Consider the following 18,220-nt stretch of genomic DNA (forward strand, 5'->3'; position numbering starts at 1 on the left):
TGCCGGGACCGCGGCAGGACCTGCCCAGCCCCCAGCAGGAGCATCCCTCCTTCCCGCGGGGCCGGCGGTACCTCCTGCAGCTGCCAGCCCGGCCCTTTCGCGGGGACAGGCAGAAGCGGGGCAGCCCCAGCAGCACCCCCACGCAGAAGCCTGCGTGCAGGATAAGGGCTGTGGCGCTCCGGGTGGCATGGAGCTGGCGTCTCCCCCGAACCCCCCCCAAAAGCTGGCTGCAGGGAACAGCCTGCTTGCAGGGAGAGGGGAGGGCAGCCGCGGCGGGGGGCTCACCCCAGAGGCGGAGCCCTCGCAGGCCTGACGGTGCCCAGCGCTGCCGCCCCCTCCTCATCCCCCCTGCTTCCACCAGGCCCTCCCTGGCATGAGCAGCCCCGTCCCCGTCCCCATCCCCGCACGGCGCGGGACCCCCGGAGCTGCAGCCAGACCCCCGCCCGGCCCAGCACCTCCCGCGGCGCAAACCTCTTCCCCCGCCGCCTGTTCCGCGGTAACAGCACCGTTCGCCGGCGGGCTCCCGCCGGGAGGTGGCAGCCCCGAGCGCCCCGGCGTCCCTTGCGCCGCGGCCGGGGCCCGGCGGAGGCGGCGGTGGCGGGGCAGGGGCCGCTGGTGCCTGGCCGGCCGAGCGCACCTCCCTCCCCCCGCCCCGGCCCGGGGAGATGGAGCCGGTCCCCGGGCGGCGGTGGCAGAAGGTGCTGTACGAGCGGCAGCCCTTCCCCGATAACTACGTGGACCAGCGGTTCCTGGAGGAGCTGCGGAAGAACGTGCACGCCCGCCGGTACCGGTACCGGGCCGTCGTCTTCCAGTCGGGAGCGGTGGTGCAGCAGCTGTGCAGCGTCTGCGTCTTCGTCGTCACCTGGTGGTACATGGACGCCGGGATGCTGAGCCCGCAGGGGCTTTTTGCGGCGGCCCTGGTCTCCTCCCTGCTCGGCTACGTCCTCTTCGACGCCGTGGACGGTGGGGCCGGGCGGCGGGAGAGCGGGCGGACGCGGTGGGCCGACCTGAAGAGCACGCTGGTGTTCACCGCCTTCACCTACGGCTTCTCGCCAGTGCTGAAGACGCTGACGGAGTCCATCAGCACGGACACCATCTACGCCATGTCGGCCCTCATGCTCCTCGGCCACCTCATCTTCTTCGACTACGGAGCCAACGCCGCCATCGTCTCCAGCACGCTGTCCCTCAACATGGCCATCTTTGCCTCGGTGTGCCTAGCCTCCCGCCTGCCTCGCTCCCTCCACGCCTTCGTCGTGGTCACCTTCGCCATGCAGATTTTTGCCCTCTGGCCCATGCTGCAGAAGAAACTGAAAGCCCAGACACCCCGATGCTACGTGGGGGTGACGGTGCTCTTCGCACTGGCGGCGCTGGCGGGACTGGCCACCGTCTCCAGCGTGGGTGCCGTGCTCTTCGCCTCGCTGCTGCTTGCCATCTCCTGCCTCTGCCCTTACTGCCTCATCCACCTTCAGCTGCTCAAGGACAACATCCACGGGCCGTGGGATGAGGCTGAAATCAAGGAGGACCTCTCCAGGTTCCTCATGTAGGCCTGGCCCAGGGGGACCCTCTGCTGTGAGCAGCACAAAGGCCCTTGCCAGGGGACAGCCCTTGGGGGAGGACACCAGCCCAATAAAGCCCCTCGCAAAGCAGCGAGGACCACATTTGTGTGCGTTACCCTCAGCATCTGTTTCCAGACCCGACCTGCTTGGTTTTGGCGAAGGAAGGAGCTGAACCGCGCGGAGCGGACGGCCTGTGCAGCAGCTTGGGGCACAGGCAAGCGGGGTGGCGCGTGCTCTGCCCACGCAGACCCATACCTGGGTTTGGGGGGGGTGCGGGGGGGGGTGTGTGTGCATCCCCTGAGCAGAAACACCATGCGGAAACGCACATCTGGCTCAGATGTGCCGCACGGCATGCCCACGGAGGTCCTCAGCCCCAGGGACCTCAGTGTGTGTGGTGGGGACTGACAGCACTTCCCCGGGAGAGCTGGAGGGGAAGGGGGCTGGTGAGGGTTGCTGTGGGCAGGGCAGCAGCGCATGGGGCGGTGGGTGCTGCCGGACCTGCAGGACCGAGCACGAGGGTGCCTGGGTCGGGTGCGGTGCAGAGCCCTGTTCACCTGCACCCCGCCAGTTGCCGATGCCAGAATAGCCTCACGACGCTGCCAGGCACCATATTACCCTCAGTCCTTTAGGAGAAGGGGGGTGAGGAGGCAAGACGCCTTCCTCCCCTCTCTCACCCCCTCCCAGAGGTGGATCTGGCCTCGCCGCAGGGCCAGACCCCGAGCCAGAGGGATGGAGCTCAGCCCAGACCCCCGTGGGCACACCCACCGGCTGGGGAGATGCCAGGCTGCTGTGACAGTAGCGGGGCCCAGTGAGGCCCTGTCTGGCAGCCGTCTGCCCAGCGGCCGTCTGTCCGGCACCGCACACGCCGCAACAGAGGGCGCTCCCGGCAAACAAGTCCCGCTGGAGGCCAGGCCAGGACGAGCCGGCCCTGGGCCGGGAGGGCTTCCCCGGTGCTTTGGTGCTTTCCCTTTCCCTGCTCCCATCTGGGACCGTCCCTCAGCAGCCCGGCCTTGCTCCGGCCACCCCGGGGAGCGGAGCCCGCCGGACCCGGCACCGCGGGAGGGAAGGGATGCACATGCCTGCCCCAGCCCCACCTCGCAGGGATGCATTTGGCATTACCTGGGTTTTTGTGAAACTTTTCTCATTTGGAAACCCAATGCTGCAAAAGTGCAACTTTCCACTTGATTTACCCCATCCCGTTGAGCACCGGCGTCTCACTGCAGCGAGCGGGCGCTTGCTGCATGCTCCTTGGGCTTTCTTGGAAACGAGCAACCCCCAGCGGAGTCCCCAACACCTCCAGTGCTTTGTTACGGCTCTTGCCAAGTGCTAAATGTTGCTGTTGTCGTCATGGTGACGACTACATCTCACTTTGGTTTTAATTAAAACCTGCGGAAGTTTAGAGCCTGTGCTCTACTCTCACAGGGAGCACGGAGTAGCCAGATGCTCACAGTCATGATGACATTTTTTAGTTCTTCGGAAAGAAGACTGTTTTTTCACAGGGAGGTTTCCCAGAAAGCTGCTCCGTGACTGGGATGCCCCATTATGCGCTGGGCTAGTGCCATTGTAACGTTGCTATCCAGAGTCGATTTACAGAGTCCATCGGTAGGGCAAGGCTTGAGTGTAAATCAAAAGTAAATAAAATCTAGCCTGCCTGGCGCCTGTTGTTAATGTCTGTCACGGTAGAGGCTACAAGAAAGCAGAGTTTCTGCTGCACCCATTCCCCCAAGGGGAAATATTTCCCCCAAAAATACTCTTCCCAAATTCAGACTCTGAAAACCAGCTCTGGGTTAGGAAAAGTGCAAACATCAACTACCCAGACATTCCAGGTGGAGATGGGCACGGACTGCCACTGTCGCCTCAGCCACAGCTGGAACCCAGTGTATCACCTATGCAGATCCCTGGGCTTCGATTGATGCAGCAGGCCCCGTCCGCCCAGCTCCAGGCAGGATGCAAGATGTATCCCGTCCAGCCTGCTGCAGGCAGTTTCATCCCTGCCCACAGCCCCAGGCGTCCCTGCTCCACCCAGCTCCTTCCCTTCACCTCCTCCTTAGCCTCAGTCCTTTCCCAGAGATCCCCTGGGGAAAGGCTTAGCCCTCCCCTTAGCTTGCCTGCACAGATACCCTGCTCTCCCTAACCTGGGAGATGAAAATATAAAGCCTAACCCATGGTCTGGATGCATAAAGGGACTTTGAAGGAGGGAAAAATGCAAGAGAGAGAGGAGAGGAGAGGAGAGGAGAGGAGAGGAGAGGAGAGGAGAGGAGAGGAGACGAGACGAGACGAGACGAGACGAGACGAGACGAGACGAGACGCAAAGGCCAGGCAGAGTTTCCCTAGGACTTCTCTGACCTTCTCCTGAGGATACATGCTCTGCAATGCTGCTGAAGTTATTTAAGATGCCAAATAAACGGCCATTATGTCTTCATGCCTGAGGTCAGAATATCCTCTACAGAACAAAACTTTGCCATAACTCTACGCCCAGCTCAGCAGTAAAGCTGGATGCCCTTTGGGCATTCGCTACCTGAGCGTACTGTTCTGCGGCTTCTCTGATGAAGCACACGCTGAGACCAAAGAAATAGGTCCTTCTCAGTTTGTATGCAACCAAATCATCATCAACCAACTCTAAAGAGTTACATGTTATTCTGCATTACAAGGAAGTGCAGTTTCTATCTCTTAAGTTTCCAAGTCCACTGAGATCGAGCACTTCAATGGGACGTTTTCTTTTGATTTGAAGCTGTCCAAATGCAAGTAATTGTAAACTGGCTGGGGATAAGCCTTGATCCTGGGGGAGCTGCTGACATGTGCCGTCTGGAATCTCCATCTACAGCCTCTGCTGCAGGGAAAGGCAAGCATCAGCCACCCACACCATGCTGTCAGGGGCCCGCGTCCCTCACCACATGGGAGACTGGATCTGGGAAGCCTGGAAAGAGTGAAGCTTTAGTCTTTGAAGGTAAGGTCTTTATATCTCTTCAATTCGCACAGTAATCTCTAAGCTTTTCTCAGCTTTGTGATGTGAGAGGCAACAGCAACAACGTGAATGATCAGGAAACCAAAATAGGATTTTGGTCCTAACCCATCTGTTGAAAAGCAGCCTAGGACGCATAATGCCACCAGCTGGTGCAGCACCCTTAGCCTCCTCCACCTAGCCACAGAACTTATACCATTGCAGGGTGGAAATAGCACAGATGAGGTTAAACAGCTTCTTCAAAAAATCATCCCGTGAGTTGATGCCAAAGAATGTGCCAAGGTTTCCCAGCACACCAATACCTTTGTCTTTCTACTTAGGAGATTTTAGGAATAGCTACCAGAAAACCATGAAGTTCGGAGTCCTATTTCCAACAATATTTTTTATCAAATACTTAAGAAGAAGGTAAAGATTTCTGTGAAAAGTTTACCACCATAAAATGCCCCAAGAAAGAAGTTTGTGCCTTACAGCCTAATGCATGGAACTTGGCTGGCAGCTAGGCAGACAGCAGCAGCTCCTGGTTGGGGTGCTGCAGGTAAGGCCATACAACTAAAATATCAGCCACCTTTTATTTGTTGTTGGTTCATCTGTTGGTACCAGAGGGAACACAGTGAGAGCTTCCCCCAGCGCGGAATAGATTTTTGAACAACCTGGAAAAAAAGCAGCTTGTGAAATTCAGCCTGTTCCTGTTCCCTCTTACCTGAGAGGTGAAGCATGGCCAGAACAAGAGCCCCCTGGGTACAAACGCTGTCGCTTCTGTAGTAGTCCTGAAAATACACAATTCTTGAACCCTGCTGAGTTTTTTTTGGCTCAGTACCTGACAGCGGCGAGTTCCACAGATAAAAGATACGGCCAGTCTGAGCTCCCCTCCTCATCCCCTACTCTTAGGACAGTTGTGTTCATGGGACCGTTAGGAGCCTCCATTTCTCCCTTTTCCCAGGGTGCTGGGAAGCACCTTGCCCATCATTGTACTCTCTCTAGCTCCAGCAATTCCTGGTTTAGCACATACAGTTCAAGGGTCTAGCAGGAATGACTATTTATGTCCCTAAGAATTGCTGTACTTTCTTTTTTTCCCCTTTTTGCTAATACCATTACTGTTTCTTCTATTGTAGTCTACCAAAAGACAAAGTCTAAGTGAGAAGAAAGAAAAATCTGTGTAAGTCTACAGCTCTCTGGGCTTGCACCCCCTTATAATTTGAGCAAACTCATTGTCTGGCGTTTACCAGGACATGCAGGTGGTTCAGCAGCTCCCTGGACATACAAGAGGTCAGCAGGGACCTAAATCAGCTGGAACAGGAGGAATTGCCCAAATTCAGCAAAGCTGTATCAGACCTGGCTTGAAGCCAAGCACAGCCTGTGTGTTCAGGCCCCTTCTACACACGATACTGATCTCCTCCACTGCCCTGCCACCGTCCCCTGAGCAGCACCGCTGCAGCTCCCTCTCACCATGAACTTCCTACTACAAAGAAATGTCTTGTTTGTGCCCCTTGAACAACAGGCTGGAGTCCCGATGCTGCGTTGTACCTCCAGTTCATATCTGTGCAGTGCCTTCTGATTTATCTGCAATGGTTTGTGAGACATCCCTTCTTTGTTTTCATGTGAGAAAAAAAGTCAATAAACCCCATAAATGTTCCCTTTTTTAGACTTACTCTTCATATACTTCTCTGGCACCCAAAACAAGCACATCTTCTAAAAATTAAATCCCAGATTTTCTCTTTCCCATAGGGACAGACACATTTGAAATCCCAGAGGTAGCTACTTACAGCTATTTGAGCTCAGAGGTTCCGATGAGGTCGGCTTGCAAGGAATTCAGAGGTTTAGCTTGAAAAAAAAAGGTCAGAGCAGCTGTGATTTATTTATAATTGTGCAGATGCATCAGTGGAGAGACTGCTGCTATCTTCTCCTTTGACTTTCCACTCTGCACACAGTCAGGTGTTGCTGCTGGTGCATTTGACATCTTTTAGGACTCTTTTGTTGTTAAAGAAGCTGGCTACTTTTCTTCCCACTAGCACTAAGCCAAAGCCATTTATACAGAGCAATCCTGGTGGTTAATGAATTCAGAAGCAGTGGTGGAATCCCAGCAGAACGCCCCTCCCTCCACCACCTTGGAGGGTAGGAGTCTCCACAGAGCCCAGGCAATTTCTTCCATGGGGTGTGAATGGCTCCATTTGAGAAAGAGTGGGTAGACCGTTCAATAGAAAACCAGCACACATTCATTTTGTAGTCATAATTTTTATTTTCTTTATATCCAGGCTTATCATTGACATCTGAAAATAAAATCTTTCATTTACAAATAGGCTAGTGCAAATTAAAGATAATTTTGGACAAAAAAAAAAAAAGACAGATTGCATATAACAAGAAAGAAATGTGTGTGTTAGGATGATCTTCCTGGAACAGCTGGCGGAGGTCGCCTAGGAAAAAGACAAAAAATAACCCAAAATTCACGGGGAGGGGAGGAGAAGAGATTTAAAACAAAAGGTCAAGATACAATAAAATGACTCATATACAAAATTATCTTAATGAAATGGGTTAAGAGAAAAAGGCACAGAACATGCACATTAAGGAAAAGGGCAAGAGCAAGATTAGAATCAGCTGGCTATCAGCACAGTCTTGGCTTTCATCCTCACCGCTTCCCACCTGACTTGCTGGCACCAGAGAACTAGGACAATCACATCACAAGTGTGGAGGTTGCTGGTCACAGGCTTTCTAATTTTCTTGCAGCAAATAATATCCTCTGGAAGAGCTTTTCCCCAGCCAGCTTTAAAATCTGCACCACTATCTGCTTCAAACACAGTTCTTGGAGTAGACCTTTTTAAAGTGAGATTCTGATGAAATTGAGAATGATCAAACAAGATGGATCTATGGGCTGGATCGAGGCATCTGGAGAGGATGTTGCTGGGAAAGGTTAAAAACATGGGCGACAGCAGTGTAATCCATCTACTGCCAACCCTAGCAGGAGAGACCCTTGGCAGCTGATGGCCCAGCGCAGCAGTTAGAGAAGAGCAGATGCTGCTCCTGTTACCCAGCATACAGCACTGACGTGTCGCTGACCAACATGCCAGGAACCAAACTCATACAGGGGTACGTAACGTAGTCCAGCCAGATGGGACATGTGTGACACTGCTGTTTACTGAGGGGGAGCGCACAGACTGCCTCAGGCATAGCCATTAAAGACTATTAAAAAAAAAATATCTCCAAACGTTACAGCAAGCAAGTGAATACAACAGGGACTTTGCTGCTTTGCTCATCCCACCTTTTGCTCTCCCCTTTCCCAAAACCTGTCTAAGGACCAAGGTAGTGACTGCTGTGCTCAGTGAGAAATGTCCTCTCCCATAGGAAGCTGTTGTGCTTGTTGTGCTATACAGACCATCTCCTCCAAGCACTTATGCCAGTTACTTGGCTGATACTGGTCTGAAGGAGGAATTGAGTAATCAAGACATCTGCACATTTGTACACAACCACTTCAGGGGGAAATCCCTTCCAGACATAACACATACACATGCACAGTTTTACTCCAGCTCCTGCTCTGGAGGACTCAGTCCAGCCTTCTGCTCAGCTCTGAATCTTCCCCAAAACACGCTTTCCCCAGCAATGAAATGAATACCAGGTATAGCTTGAAAAACATTCATCCATTTCCCAGCTAAACATCTCTGCAGCACTCCAAGCCCCTTGCAGGGCAGCAGGCTGAATGCTTCCCATGGGTTACTTCCCCCCCCTTCTCCCCTTTTAATGACATCTCCAGTGATGTCAATGTAACACGCATCTCCGATAAATCCTCACTGCAGCCCCAACAGAGGCAGTGTGCAGCATGCTGAGATGATGGTGTGAGAGACAGAAGACCACTCATGCGCATCCAGAAAGTAATAATAAAAGCCCATCAAGAGTTACAGTTTATTTCAGGTTCAGAAATGCAGCATAACATTTTTACAGCAGGTGTACGTGATGCTCAGTAATGACCATGGTTTCAGGAATTGACTTGCTGTGCTCAAAGGTCAAGACCAGGAACCATTTACAGATTATGAAACCAAAGGCAGATGTTTGGGCTCATATGAAGTAGGGCATTAACATACAGAGCAAAATTCAGAAAGAAATTCAGCGTTTGCTTCTTACAAAAAGAAGTCATCATTTACACCATCCTGGAAAAGTAGAGAGACAGGCAGTAAAGCAAACGGCCGACAAGACGTGACAAATCATATATCAAGCAAGAGTGGAGGACTGTCTGGACGGGAGGAGCCATCGGTATCAGCTCGCCTGCAGACAAAGCAAGAGGAAAGACAGGCAGAGTAACATTCATTTACACAAGGGAGCTGTTCTGCTAGAGCCTGGGGAGGAGGTTCAGTTCAGTGCCACAGTGGGAAGAACTGTGCCATAAGCACACCAAGAGGTTGGATGCCTCCCTGGTGTCAGAGGTGCAAAATAGGTCTGCTTTCAATTCAGGAGGTTTGGACTATTTTAAGACAGAAACACAGAACTAGCCAGTAATCTCAATATGCTGCATACACATTGTTTAGTGTAGCTGTGATAGAGAGTATAACATTTTCTATGTTATGCTTTAACAAGAGATGCCATAACCTATAATGTATCTCCTTTAATATAATAAATAATCTACTTCTATGAGGCTTACTCAGAAAGTGCAACAAGATCAGCAATAAAATAAACACACATTAACTATGTACATAAGCCTTTTCATTGACACAATCTTTTTAATCCTAACACAAGATCCCTTGAGATTAACGGCCGAGAGCTATTTACAGTATGCGCAAGCTCTTCAGCTGTTGGTCAGTCATGACAAGGTGAGGTGGAACACATTCTCTAGGCAGAGACCCAGGTTTAGCCTAAATGCAGTACTAGATGAGCACCCTCCTGAAACTTAGCCATGTACATCACCCAGCTAATTATGCACCTCACATAAGATCAGAAACCCTGCTGTTGCTTAATAGGCGTCTCCACTACTCCCCGGCAATCTTCTGAGCTTTGCCAGAGGGAATCGAAGAAGGGGAGAGCAACCCGCACTTCCCGGCTACGGGAGCTCAGGCTTAGCTCACCCTGTGTAAGCGTGTCTGCAGAGGGGACAGTGGTCAGTCAGAGGTAGCCAGTCCCTCTAGCAGATCCACAGGGTGCTCGTCCTGCGGTCCTTCAGGCATGGAGCGAGTTGCTGCCAAGGCAGCTCATCTGAGAACAAGGGATGGGACAGACACGACTCGCCAGCATCAGGAGCAAGTGGGACAAACCAACCCATTCCAGGCACTGTACAGCAGGAGGAAACGGGCCGAGGTTGGGAGGACAGTACTTACTCAGTTGGATGTGGCAATTTCTTGGGAAGCATTTAGCATTTTTCCCAGAAAGAATTCTATGTAGTTTATTCTGAAAAGCGTATATGCAAGAAGTTAGAGGTAAAATCATCAAACTGGATCTGTGCTCAAGGTTACTTATTAACCTGCACACCTGAAAGTGTTGCATTTAGGGCACAGGGACAGATTGAGCTGTGATCTGAATGAGGATTCAGAGGAAGGGAGGGCTGTGCAGCTGTGTCCCACGACCTCAACATTGAGCGCAGAACCAGATGGTGCCGACAGTGGGGCCACAGGCGACTCACTACCTCTTCCTCCTCCTCTTTTGGGTAAATCCACCCTTGAGAGCTTCATTTACAATTCAGGATTACTGCTGAAAAATAAAATTTCTTGGAGGGCAGAGTTAAGGACAGTGCTGAATTGTGCTACCTACTTCCTTATGCTTGACAGAAACAGTCATTAAAGTAAATTAAGGAGTCTCAAGTACAGAGGATTTAAAAACATGTTTTTAGGCCAGGATCTATGTCATCTAATTGAGGCTCCTAACTTACCGGCATTACATGGCACCCTTGTCTGCCATGCAGCCACACCGGTCTGAATCACCTTCTGGAGGTGCTGCCTCTTTCCACTGAACAAAGGGAACCTTGGACAACTAAGTCAAGTGCTTGGGGTATGGGGGGATAAACCCAGACCATGGCCTTGCGATATCACTGAACAAATATAAAAATCTGGGGTTCAAATGACTTTTCTGTGGCTGAGGCACTAAGCCTGGCTTTCCCTCAGCAGGCAGCTGCCAGTCAGTAACCGAGTTCTGATAAACTATATACAGGTTTGCTGGCTAGGCAACAGCATAGACTACTACAGCCATTTATAAAAATACGTCTAATAGATGCATTGCATGTTACAGCAGAGAGTGCTACACAGTGCAAAACTGTGTAGAACACAAGAAAAATTGTCAAAATATGTTTTCTTTTTTTGTAGTAAAAATCAATATGACTGTAGTTGAGTTGGCAACCTTTTTTTTTCCTTGAAAGCTGATTCTGTGCACTTGGTGTTGGAGGTCTGGGCCTGTTCTCCAAACAAACACCAGGCACTTAAGCAGTCTTCTGTGATCACCAAGATGCCGGTGCTCTGACAAACTCCATCTTCACTATGCTTCAGATGTTGACCTCTAGACTCCCCCAGGTGTGTGTCACAAGTATGAGGTTGACAGGAAATTAAAGTTAAGCTAACATACAAATCATGATGCTTTCCCAAGCTTGTCTCTCTTATGCAAGCTGAAACACAATTTGCTTCAGTGGTGAGCACAACTAATCAGCAGTCTGGGAATACTTAATAGAGTAAATCCCCATTTGTTGTGGCTTTTTGATTGGATTCTTCCTAATCATGGGGCTACAGCATACTGGAGCCCTACATGCAGTCTCAATAAATAAATTTATTAGACTGATTATACTGGGGGCCTTTGAAACCACCAGTTGCTTTGCCTAGGGATCTGTAACCATAATTGTAATAACAGCAATTAATATTTTCTGAAGAAACAAGGCCAAATTAATCTCTAGTTTAATTCTGTTAACTCAGTAAGTTTTAAGCTGTAAGGGTGACACTGACCCAAAGTGTTTGAAGTGAAGGACAAAAGGTTTTTATAACACATTAATATATAACGTGCAAAACAACAGGCAGAGAGGGCCTCTGCAAGTGAACATCTGCTAAAATAATCCATTGCCAGGATGCACACCTGAGCACTCCTCAGTACCTAGTTGGATAAAGCAACCCTAATCCGAGGAGTGCAGGACTTCAAGTGATGCAAAGAGAAAATCTTTATATAGGAGGCATAGTGGAACTTTATCGACTGGCATGAGCAAGTATCTCAAATCCAAACCGGACTTGGAAAGCTCAGATGCAAATCTATGCCAAAGCTCTGTCAATCGGCTCACACAGTGGGCAGAAGAGCAGTAGCCCATTTACAGCTGTGCATATATCTGTAACCATATCTATATCTCCTTCTGTTTCACAAAATGACCAAAAGCAACGCTCAGTTCTCTGGATCTTGCCGCGCAGTACATTTATATGTATTACATGCACTCACATACTGCCAAGGCTTCCCATGAGTTCAGTGGGAGTACTAATGTGAGCAAGCACTAGCACAGGACAAAGCAAGCTGGCACACGCTGGTCTGTCATGTACTGGCTCTTGAAAGCCCCCTTTCACATCCTTGCTGCAGGGTGAGATGGGTCCATGCTGAGTCTTGCAAGCTGGGGCACCACAGCCTGGTCCTTACCAACCACCCAACCAACTCTGCATGTCAGCTGCCAATGTGGAAATGAAGTAAAACACATTTTTTTCTCACACACACCCTTCTTGTTAAACAACATTCCTTTAAAACTAGACTGTGGATAAGGAGAAATTATAGGAGAAGCAGCCATCCAGCAAGCTTCTTGCAAGAGAGACATGGAAGCGTGGGGCCTTCAGAAGAGCTTGATAAGAAACCACATTGTTTTTCTCTGCCCAGCTTAGCCATTCAAAAAGAAAATGGGCATAACTGTGTAATTCCAAATGACAGAAAACCTGAAAGGTACAAATAAAAGCAAGATTCATTTCAGATAAGAGGAAAAAAAGAAGCAGATCAAATCAACGCATGCACAAACACACACAAAGTCAAGCCCTCCATTGACTGTACAGGACTGCGAGCACAGTTGCCTGCGTGAAGACATGTGTCAGTAAGTTAGCTAACATCAGCTATTGCAAAAGGAAAAGTCAAGGCAGCACAGACCTTCCCAAAACATTTAAGACCTCATAAACAATGCAGAATGGACAGAGAGTATATCAGTAAAATTGGTTACTTGCCTATAGATGTCCATACATGCGACTATACATTGGTTATTGCAACAGTTATCAAGCAATTTGCTTCCACATATTTGGTTAACAATGAATGACATGCCAGAAACTTCTTTTAGTCTAACAGGGATGAATCTAACGGACGAATTACAGTGGGCCGAGTAGGTGAAGGGGGTGGTCTTCGACTAGAGAGAAAGAGAGAAGAAACAGTAAGCACAAACACTGAGAGCGAACCTGGCACCTCTTGCTGTCGCTATGTGAACATGCACATGAACACAACAATCTTATTTCCGTGTACACTGAGGCATGACAGCCCTAAGCATCCACAACAGGGAAGAAAGCGATGGGTTTGCCACATGCATACCGTGCTTTAGTTCTCACGTATCAGACAACTCTTCTCTCTGGTCCGCAGCCTGGGTATTCTCCAAACACAGTTACCTTCCCATGCCACGGAAACCACCAGGGGAGGATCATTATTCCTGTTTTCTCAGGGGTCACTCCCAGCCTGGACAGCCACAGAGCAGACTTACAGGCATGTTTCAGAGTGGCCAGCTGGATTCGGGAAGACAGTCTGCAGTGACTTCATCTGCTGTTTGCAGAAGCAGAAAAACCTGCAGCTTCTTGCACAGTTAGGCCAGTTAGCTTCTTGCACATGCTCCAACTGGAGCCATGCCAATATGCCTGAACTTGAGGCACAAATTTCAAGCTTTATATCAATGGCTGGTTATGCAAATGCTAGCCGTGGCTATGGCTTCAGGATTCATTCGTTCACCACTAATGCGTTCCTCTATCAACTTCAATAACTGCTAAGGGAGTCCCAGATTTTTTGGGAAGGCTTATGGGTCTTTATTCCTGTTTCAAGTGGCTGATTCAGTGCAGGCTCCAGTGTACTGCAAACCCCTGCACTTCAATTTAGACTGCCTCATCATCTGATAAGAGACCACAGTGCAAGAGCTAGCAGCAGTACAATCCTCAAGTACATTCCACCTGCAGTCCAGGCTGAGCAGGGACAGTCCAGGCTGAGACCTTCCCCTCCCTCACTTCATCCAAGGATGACACACCAAGTCTGCTGGAGTTGTAGACAGGTTCTCTCTGGTAGCTATGTAATTGCCTTTTACATTTTTGTGTGTATTGAGGGTACATGGCTCATATCAGTGCTGTGTGGAGATAACTCCATCAGCTTAGTTACAAAGAGTATTTTGTTAATGCTGCATTCTACCTGGGCTAAAATACCCCACTGCTGAGCAAAGCCTGTGCAGAGTCTGAGATGACAATACCTGTTTGGGCTCCAGCACCTGCACTAGCTCAGACAGTTCTGCCTAGAACTGCTGTGTGCTGTGTAAATATACCTAAAAGACTGTGCCTCACAGCCAGCCTGCTCCTTTAGCTAGCTCTTCAGCACCCTCCAGCAGGGTTTTGTTGCTGCAGTTATTCCATCTCTTACACAGTGTTTTTGCTCCCCGTTTTCTTTAACAGGAAGTACCAGTGCTCTCTTTACTCCTTAATCCAGCCCAGATCACCATGAGAGCGCATGAACCCAGGGTCTGAACAAGGCGGGGAGCCGAGGGCTCTTCAGTTCCCATCCAGCTTCAGCAGACTTCTTTAATGGCCAAGACAAACTGTACAGCCCTCTCTAACTCTGTCCTCCACCTGTGAAAGTACGAGCAGTTCCTTTCTCTGAAGAAGATTTACAAAGGAAACGTGTCTCATTCTGTTAAAGCTAAATAGAAGATGAAAAGAATGTAACAATGTGTTAATTTTCTTTGAACTGGAACATAATATATGAGACAAATTTACACTTGACAAAAAAAGCCTTGCTTGGCTCAAAGTGCATCTTGTATGACAATATTCTCTTTTGGTGAAGAAATGAGAATTTTAATCCCTAACATGCAACAAATACAAAATATGCCAACTAAAGCGTTCAAGTAAATCAACAAGCTAAAAAATAGGCAAAATGTAATTTCTTCATGGTGTATTTTCCTTACAGAAAAAATGTTACTCTGTTAACTATTGTTTCTTGTGTTGCTCCAGTGTAGGTCTTCTGGACCCATTTCCAAAATTTGTAGTTTCATAAAGAACCACTTCTAAGGCTCTGCATTTCTGCTGGGTTGCATTAAATTATTCCTTTGTTGAAATGCCTCACATTGCATTGTTTAGCGCTTACTGAAAACATCATATCATGTGTATACAATTTACAAACAAGGGAAAATGCATACAGCTGTCTTCATATCAAATTTAAAAGATACAAGCCCAAGCATGCATTTTAATACCAGGTTGAATGCAGCACACTGGATTCAAATAATGTAATTTAGTCAAATTGCTATTTAGCCTAGCAGGATCAGAAACTGGAGAGCACAGTGGGAGGATTTCCTGGATATAATCAGTCAGACCAAACCTGAACCAAGATCAGGTCTGAGCCCCATTTCCTCCTTGAACCCGAGCTGCTATTGCACCCTGACCATTATTTTGAATTTTCATTCAAGCCCAGTCCAGACCTGAACAGAAAAGTCCCCCAGCAGGCTCTCGTTTCCACTCCAGAGTACCACGTCAAGGAGAAGCTGATACCCCCAAGGGGGCCTTCTCCGACAAAGAGCTGCTGCCACTGCGGGGGCCTGGGGCGCAGTGCCACGCTGCAGCCTCTCCCCTCACCCCACATGCAGCGGGCAGAGCCACGCCAACCTTGTTCTCCCTGCAGCACTGCCCGACAGGCAGGTCTGCTCAGTGAGGGGACCGCTCAGCCCAAGCTCTGCCCCACCAATTCCCACTAAGAATACCTCCCGGTAGAGACACACCATGTATCTGGGATGCTCTGCATACATACCCTTGTGTGTATCTTCCCAACGAGTATGGGCAAGGATGTAAATGAGGAACAGGCAGATCTCTTCTTAGCTCCAGCCCCTCTCCTCTGCCCTTGTGATGGTGCTGCCTTGCTCCCATGCAGTTGCACAGGGCTTCCTTGCACCATGCACCATGACTAGGGGAGTGGGAGCTGCACCCTGGAAATCAGAGGTGCCTTCCAGAGGATTGGCAGATGTTTGGGAAAGGGCAGCACTTGGGAAAAGACCTACAAAAGCACCATTCATCTCTAGTCCTGCTGCTGACAGTCTCCTGGGCAGTCTCTGGTTCCCCGTGCCAGTAATGCAGGAAAAGGGGACGTGCTCCCAAGTCCACGGGCAGAGCACAGGGCAGGGGTTCAGCTCGGGGAAGAGAGCTCGGCTTTGTTAGCCACTGGCACACAGTAAACACTGGCACGAGCCAAAGCTCAAGTCAAAGTGAGGGAAAGGACAAGCCCAGAAATTGCCTGTCACTAGATTTCCCTGTCAAGGTGACAAGTCATTACGTGACAATTTTTAGAACTGGGAGTAGGATTCAGACCTTTTTTTCCCCCTAAAAGCAATCTCATCCCCAAAGTCAGGAGGAGAGGCCAACCTCCAGGTCTCTTGCCTCTCTCCCTCCTTTACGCCCGGAGCGGTGGCTGGAAGTGCAAGTGCTCCCCAGGATGGAGGGGTGCAGGGGCCCAGGCACCCAAACCACCACCTTGAGATAACAGAGCTGGCAACCAGCGATGCGCTGCTCCTTGCAAGTGTAGTCCCACCTTCCTCTCTGTTCTGGGCACCTCTGAAAAACACAGGTCTGAGGGAAGCCTAGCATGATTTCAGCACGATCGCTTTCTGAGCAAAGGTTATACAAATGAGCGCTGCCAGACCCTCCAAATGTGGAGTAATGCGGCGCAAACGGGCAGTAACCTGGAGAGCAAAGCAGCAGGGGGAGCTCCAGCCTGCCTGTGGACAGGAGCAGGGGAAAACCACAGAAAAACAACCTCCCCCAGGTCCCTGCTCCGCGCTAGCTGCCATGTCAGTGAGTAAATATGTGACTAAGCCCAACTAAATGTTTAGTCTGAGGCCAGAAGATGATAGCGGTAGAGACAGCGTGGACCGTGTTTTCTCTGCGTTATCGGACCAACTCCGACAGCCTGGGGGTGCGTTCACGGTGCTGAGCTGTTCCCAGGCCCTGAAAGGCGGCTCCTGATTCATAGAAAGCTCCTTCTTATAAAAATGTCACTGCTGCGGTAATTCCAATTTGGTTATTGTCTCCAACATTTCAGCTGGGTTTTCAGGTTTTGGGGCCGAGTCCCACTGCCTGGCCCCTTTAACGGGCTGCTCAGTCTGTTGTGGTTTTGGGGTTTGTTGTTTTGGGTTTTTTGGTGTTTTTTTTTTTTTTTTTTTTAAAAAAAAGGGAAACTGTTTGTAAAAGTTAGTGCTAAAGGGGCAGGGGATCATAGGTCCCCAGGGTTGAGTAAACGAGTCTGCAGAAAGAATCAGTTCTTCTAACTAGCACACATTAAGCAGACATAAAGAATTTACCAATGAAAATTGTGGACTAAGTATGTATTTAATAACTCCCTGATGTTGCTGCAGAGACTCCTCCTTTGAAGAGCTCAGTGGGGTTTTGAATGGAGGATAACTCTTACTCCCATGCAAAAACTTTTTAAAAAAGGAAAAGTTTTACATTTATTTTTAACCTAAGCAGCACACCCCATTTTTCCAGTTTTAAAAGAACTCCTAAAAGGTTTAGCTAGGCAAATACACAGCAAAAGAAACCAAATAAAGCAAGTCTAGACTGAAAATTCGTTCAGAAACATATGGGAGCTCTTCAAGAATTTGCCTTTTGAGAAGTGCTATTGCTCCCCACACAGAGGCCACAAAATAGGCTTTCAGTAAAGCATAGCTGTAATTACCATGGGAGGCCCTGCTTGAAGAAGATGGCTTCTCTTCTCAGAGCACAGCTAATGTACATCTAAATAAAAGGCTTTCATTTCCACTTACATTTTACATTCTTGTTTGCTTGTGACCACCAGAGAACACTTGTGGAAGGCATATACATAACTATATTTTACGACATATCCTACAGATCTGAAATTGTAAACAAAAGTCCATTATTCTCTCCCTTTTCTATGATCTTGGTTTCCCTATAACGCAGCCCTCTCGGAGTACCCTGATATGTGACATCATCTTTGCAGCATTTAATGAGAAAATATTTAAACAAAATCTCTAAGCACCTTTAAGTCTGACTGCAGGCAAATTTTATTTTAGGTGACAATACAAATCTGGATGTGAGGCATACAATAAGAGGATAAAAGAGTGACTTCAGGTGAGGAATAAATATAGTTTCTCATTTGGGTGATTATTTAGAGAGATTAAATAGCTTGTTCTTGGGATAGTTATAATGCTGTGACTTATTTTATTTTTATATGGTTATCTCTGTTTCAATAAGATCCTGAGAGACCCACAGAGCTTAGCCTCTACTTTTCCTGGTTCTTATATCAACCTATCTAACTTTTAAATGGTACCTCTTGACCTCCAACAGCCTCTGGATTTGGAATAAAATCCAAACCAGAAGTAAAACTACTGTAGCCATCATAGCTGAAGAATAGAGGCAAGACGTGATTTGTAGGCCTGATTAGTTAGTCTACAGTCTATGTATACTTAAAACGCTGGCCTACAGCAGATGCAGCATGGCTACTGCGGAGTCTCCCGAACATCAACTCAGGAGAAAGGATCTTGAGTGGAAGTGGG

At 49.0% G+C, this 18,220-nt stretch overlaps 2 protein-coding genes across 3 annotated transcripts in view; one reads left to right on the forward strand and one right to left on the reverse strand.

Annotated features, from left to right (window-relative positions):
- Positions 1-266: 266 nt before the first annotated feature.
- Positions 267-6,150, forward strand: PIGC (phosphatidylinositol glycan anchor biosynthesis class C). The gene is made up of 2 exons (XM_072868145.1): positions 267-4,503; positions 5,631-6,150. The coding sequence occupies exon 1, from the start codon at positions 666-668 to the stop codon at positions 1,542-1,544; it is 879 nt and encodes a 292-aa protein (XP_072724246.1). The 5' UTR covers positions 267-665; the 3' UTR covers positions 1,545-4,503; positions 5,631-6,150.
- A 787-nt stretch (positions 6,151-6,937) lies between these two features.
- Positions 6,938-18,220, reverse strand: part of DNM3 (dynamin 3) — a 182,337-nt gene continuing 171,054 nt past the window's right edge. For both annotated transcript variants that reach the window (XM_072866985.1, XM_072866984.1), the window contains one exon: positions 6,938-12,829. In XM_072866985.1, coding sequence (XP_072723086.1) covers positions 12,760-12,829 — 70 coding nt within the window. In that variant the 3' untranslated portion in view covers positions 6,938-12,759. The remainder of the gene's footprint in view (positions 12,830-18,220) is intronic.

Source organism: Ciconia boyciana, chromosome 7 (genome assembly GCF_034638445.1).
Source record: "Ciconia boyciana chromosome 7, ASM3463844v1, whole genome shotgun sequence".
Lineage (NCBI taxonomy): Eukaryota > Metazoa > Chordata > Aves > Ciconiiformes > Ciconiidae > Ciconia > Ciconia boyciana.

Coding starts and splice junctions, on each gene's coding strand:
- PIGC (XM_072868145.1), top strand. CDS start 666: ATGGAGCCGGTCCCCGGGCGGCGGTGGCAGAAGGTGCTGTACGAGCGG.